The 5,319-nt window shown below is 42.6% G+C and overlaps 1 protein-coding gene across 1 annotated transcript in view; it reads right to left on the reverse strand.

Annotated features, from left to right (window-relative positions):
- The window catches only part of hps3 (HPS3 biogenesis of lysosomal organelles complex 2 subunit 1), a gene marked incomplete at its 3' end in the record, with an annotated part of 24,495 nt that overhangs the window by 11,885 nt on the left and 7,291 nt on the right, over nt 1-5,319 (reverse strand). The window contains 7 exon segments of the mRNA XM_014027087.1: nt 261-362; nt 514-671; nt 1,244-1,325; nt 3,000-3,174; nt 3,346-3,428; nt 3,520-3,670; nt 3,762-3,879. Coding sequence (XP_013882541.1) covers nt 261-362; nt 514-671; nt 1,244-1,325; nt 3,000-3,174; nt 3,346-3,428; nt 3,520-3,670; nt 3,762-3,879 — 869 coding nt within the window.

The following is a 5,319-nucleotide window of genomic DNA, read 5'->3' on the forward strand; positions in this document are numbered from 1 at the left end:
TGTAATATATTTTTTAATTTTTTGTTTAAAAATTATAAAAACTTAACAGCCTACAGTATTTTTACAGTTTTTATTTTACAATTAAAATAAATGCTTATCAAATAAAGTCTAATGTTACAACTAATCATGGATCCATTTAACTTACACATTTGCACAGCTCACATTTGAAATAATTGCTCCATTTAGTACTTTGTTAGCAACGCAGCTTGACCTGAAACCGACCACAAAATCTTTTGTTTGGGGAGAGGGGGAGGTCTTACAGGAAGGGGCGTGACAGAAGGCTCTCCAGAGCGGGTGAGGTCGCGGGATCGATTCCCACCGCAAGGAAAATACCAGTCAGCATGTTGTGTTCTTTTAACTCGCTAAAACAACGACAACACACACACACAGTCTGGAGTATTCTGGCACCGTTAGTTACCTGATGATTGATCTGGGAAAGTTTTATTTTTGTTTTCCTTTTTTAAAATACATACAATCTTAATGAATCATAGTTTGAACGTGTGTGCGACTTACAGGCACCTGCGCTGAGGGACGCGTTCAGTTTCCTCGGGAGTCTCGGTATCGGCGGCGGACAGAAGGATGACACGGCGGCCGTGGACACACACCGACCTCAGACCAATAAATAACTGCATTCTGAGCGCACACACCTCCAGACTGCAGGGGGGGCAGGCCTTCAAACACACAGGTGGATGTCAAACACAGCTAAGTGCATGCCACACTATAAACARTGTGATAATGTTAAAATACTACAGAAATCAGAACAAATGTGCAAATAATGAAAGCTACGGCACAAAGAATAATAACAAAATAAGGCTTTTTTTTAAAGGGGGGGGGGGGTAATTATGTATTTTCCAGTCACAAAGTTCAATTTGATACCACAATCAAATACCTATGTTACCCTCAATTGTTATAAAATAGCTGTATATATCAAAAATAATTTTGACTTTGCATCACAGTCTATCTAAACGCCTTGAAATTGGCCTCTGCCTCTTTAAGAACCTCCTACCATTTCTGACACTCCCACTTCAGCACATTTTCAAACAATACTTCGAGGGGAGGGGTGCTCTGTGGGGTGGGAGCTCGGCTGCAGACTGAGCTCCAGGGAGGAGCTTTGTTTAAATAGGCGGAGCTTTGTACCAGCAAGCATTTAGGCAGCTCCACATGGCTACCACAGGAGATTCAAGATTTTGCATAACACCCTGCCTTTAAGGCTGAAATTTTTGGTAACAAATGTGATTTATACCTTCATTGTGGTGTCAATGTAGGGGTCTTCAATCCTGGCTGCTACAGCTGCACATCGCACTGTGAAAGACTGTAATGCATTCCTAGCAATAAAAAACAAAAACACACWTTTTAGGAATCTCCATCAATCCAACCATTCATTATCTTCCACTTGTTCCAGAGTTTCGGGAAGCAGCAGCTTGAGAAGCCACAGCTGAGAGCTTTCTTCTGTCAATCTCATGTCTTATGTTGCATTCCATTTACAGTACATCGGATTCCAGGAACTGGTAAATAGTAGTGATGTTATTTCACGAAAAAACCGTATGAAACTACATTCCAGTTAGCCGACAGGCGATTGTTTTGCTGCCACTAGCCTAGCTACAACACTGCTACAATATAAACAATGACAAAAAGAGAGCTCTACTACGTACGTTATGCAAATAAACATTGATATTAGTATGTATAGTATACACAGAAGCACAAAAAATTAAGAAAGATAATTAACAGTAAAATTTACAGAATTAAATTTCTAAAGCTGTGAGTGGCCGCCATCTTGAAATTGAAACTGGGGGTAGTCGCAGTCGCTCCCAGTATACGAATGGTATTTTACCACTGGAGGGGGTGTTCCAGTTTAAATTTACAGACGGGTGCAAGGAAATTTACACTTCCCAGTGCTACTGGAACGCACCATCATTCTTCACTCACTCGTGAAGAAAACCCTGACATACTGAGGCAGCACCTCACTCCCAACACAGAGAGATCAGCTCTCTTTTTCTACTGAGGAAACTCAGTCAGACGGAGAGGAAACTAATGGGAATTTGTGAAACGTTGCACAGAAAAATAATATGGTATGATATGGTATGGTATGCTATTATGCTATACCATGCTATGCTATGGTATGCTATACCATGCTATGCTATGGTATGCTATACCATGCTATGCTATGGTATGCTATACCATGCTATGGTATGGTGTGCTATGCCATGCTATGCTATAGTATGGTATGCCATGCCATGCTATGCCATGCTATGGTATGCTACTATGCTACGCTAAGCTATGGTATGCATGGTATGCCATGGTATGCTATGCTATGATATGGTATGCTATGGTATGATATGGTATGCTATGATATGGTATGCTATGCCATGCTATGGTATGCTACTATGCTATGCTAAGCTATGGTATGCATGGTATGCCATGGTATGCTATGCTATGATATGGTATGCTATGGTATGATATGGTATGCTATGATATGGTATGCTATGCCATGGTATGCTATGGTATGGTATGCTATGCTATGGTATTATATGCTATGCTATGGTATGATATGGTATGCTTTGCTATGGTATGCTATGCCATGGTATGCTATGGTATGATATGGTATGCTATGGTATGGTATTGTATGCTATGTTACGCTATGCCATGGTATGCTATGGTATGATATGCTATGCTATGGTATGGTATGCCATGGAATGCTATGGTGTGATATGGTATGATATGCTATGCTATGCTATGCTATGGTATGCTATGGTATGCTATGCTATGGTAAGGTATGGTATGCTATGCTATGGTATGGTAAGGTATGGTATGGTATGGTATGCTATGGTATGGTATGGTATACAATGGTATGATATGCTATGTATGGTATGCTATGGTATGGTATGGTATACAATGGTATGATATGCTATGTATGGTATGCTATGGTATGGTATGGTATGCTATGCTATGCTAAGGTATGGCATGGTAAGATGATCTTCATGTTCTTTGAGGAGACGTACTTGGTTATGACGTGCAACAGATGGTCTGTTAGAACCGCCTCCAGCACTTTGTCTGGATACTGATAGGCAGAGAGCAGCTCCACCCCACCTCTCAGACTGTACAGGTACCCGGCGGTGGGGAGCGAGAAGAAACAGAACACACACCCAGGTTCGTCCACAGACGCCGACTGGCTGCCTGGAGAGAAAGAAACTCACWTTGGATGCTCTAAAAGTGGAAAATCTCCACTTAGACATATTTTAGTTCAAGTTTTGTAGCAAATTCCAACTGAACCTGACCTCATCTATTTTGGAATTTTTACCATGTCTTACCAGCATTCTAAACACTAATTTCACATGTTTCACTTACTGGTGAATTGTGGGTAAAGCAGCAGTGAGTGCAGYTGCATCTCCTCCACGCTGCAGCCTTGAAAGAACTCTGGAGAAAACCGCCTGCAGGAGGAAGGTGACATCTTTAACCATCACATCACAAYGCTSAAATATTCTCATTGAAAGGATGGAAATTAAAAAAAGCCTCACACACCTGAACAGGACATAGGACAGTGTGTAGTGTCTCCTGTCCTCCAGTCCAGTTCCTTCCATGCTGACGGGGATGTCGCAGTCTTTAGCTCGATCACCCAGAAGCTCCTGGTGTCTCGGAATGAGCAGAAATTCACTCTGGTCTTCAAGATAATCTGTACAAATGAATCTGGATTATATGTATGCTCCTGTACAGCTTGTGTATAAAGCCTGCAACCCCCAGCAGCAGTGCTGTGTATCTTTTACCATTCCTCAATGTTTCAGAGGATTCTTCTACGGTCGTTGGCTCAGATGTTGCTTCCAGTTTCAGCACCAGGACTTCCAGCTCTGTCCGCACCGCCACATACCCTGCACACAGCGCCACCTGGAAGGGTGAAGTGATGAGGTTTTTATTCCCTTCGCTGCTCACAAAACCCCAGTGAGTAGATGAGTAATTACTGGCATWCTATCTTRTGTGTTTGATGTCAAATTAGAACCAAGCCCATTGGCAGCCCTTTTTGAGGTTTTAGAAGATAAGTCTTTTTCATCCACTGCTGAAGTGTTTGCATTGCTTTTGTCTCATTGTGCAGTTCTATTAAAATGGAAAGATGCCTCGCCTCCCTCTCAGCTACAGTGGATACAAGACATTATGGGTTGTCTTAAGCTATAAAAACTAAGATTTTCACTTAAATCGTCTGACGATACGTTTGGAAACTGAGAGCATTCTTTCCTGAGGGCATTTCCAGCTTTTGGACAGTTGGAACCTGTAGGAATGTAACTGCAATGTTACACGAGGCAGGTCTTTGGTTGAATGCAAGTAGGGGTCTCTGCAGAACATGTTGTCCTGTGGGCGGAGGTGTCCCAAATCGTCATTGGCCGAGGTCTTAATATGGTCGGAGACGTCCCTGCTCGTGATTGGCGGAGGTCTTAAAGTGGGCGGAGACGTCCCTGCTCGTGATTGGCGGAGGTCTTAAAGTGGGCAGAGACGTCCCTGCTCGTGATTGGCGGAGGTCTTAAAGTGGGCGGAGACGTCCCTGCTCGTGATTGGCGGAGGTCTTAAAGTGGGCGGAGATGTCCCTGCTCATGATTGGCTGAGGTCTTGATGTAGGCGGAGATGGCCCAAGAGATGCGATTGGTCGCATTGACGGTGGGGTTTGAGGCTGGAGGCAGCGGGGAGTAGCTCGGTCGAGTCGGGCAGGAAGTAACATGGTTTTTTTTTAGATTAATTTTAGTCATAACTTGAGGAGGGAAAGTGCTAACTGCACGAAATTTGAACGTCGTACATGTGAAAGGATGTGTAACAATAGGCTTGGTTAAAACATCCCTAACCAGCCTGTAAAAAGATTGCTAAAAATCAATATTTTTTACAGGCTGGTTAGGGATGTTTTAACCAAGCAATGTTGTTAAACATCCTTTCACATGTACGACGTTCAAATGTCGTACAGCTAGCACTTTCCTTCCTCAAGTTATGACTAAAATTAATCTTAAAAAAAATTACTTCCTGCCCGACTCGACCAAGCTACTCCCCGCTGCCTCCAGCCTCAAACCCCACCGTCAATCCGACCAATCACATCTCTTGGGACGTCTCCGCCCACATGAAAATCTCCGCCAACCACGAGTAGGCCATCTCCACCCACAGAACAAAACCTACTGCAGAGACCCCTTACTCACTGAATGAAGCACCAATATAACTTTGGTGGTAATGGATTTTCTTTCTTTTTTTTGTATCTTATTGCTTTTCATAAAATGGTCTTAGAAAAAAAGAAAGAAAGAAAGAAAGAAAGAAAGAAAGAAAGAAAGAAAGAAAGAAAGAAAGAAAGAAAGA

Source organism: Austrofundulus limnaeus, unplaced genomic scaffold (assembly GCF_001266775.1).
Source record: "Austrofundulus limnaeus strain Quisiro unplaced genomic scaffold, Austrofundulus_limnaeus-1.0 Scaffold614, whole genome shotgun sequence".
Taxonomy (NCBI): domain Eukaryota; kingdom Metazoa; phylum Chordata; class Actinopteri; order Cyprinodontiformes; family Rivulidae; genus Austrofundulus; species Austrofundulus limnaeus.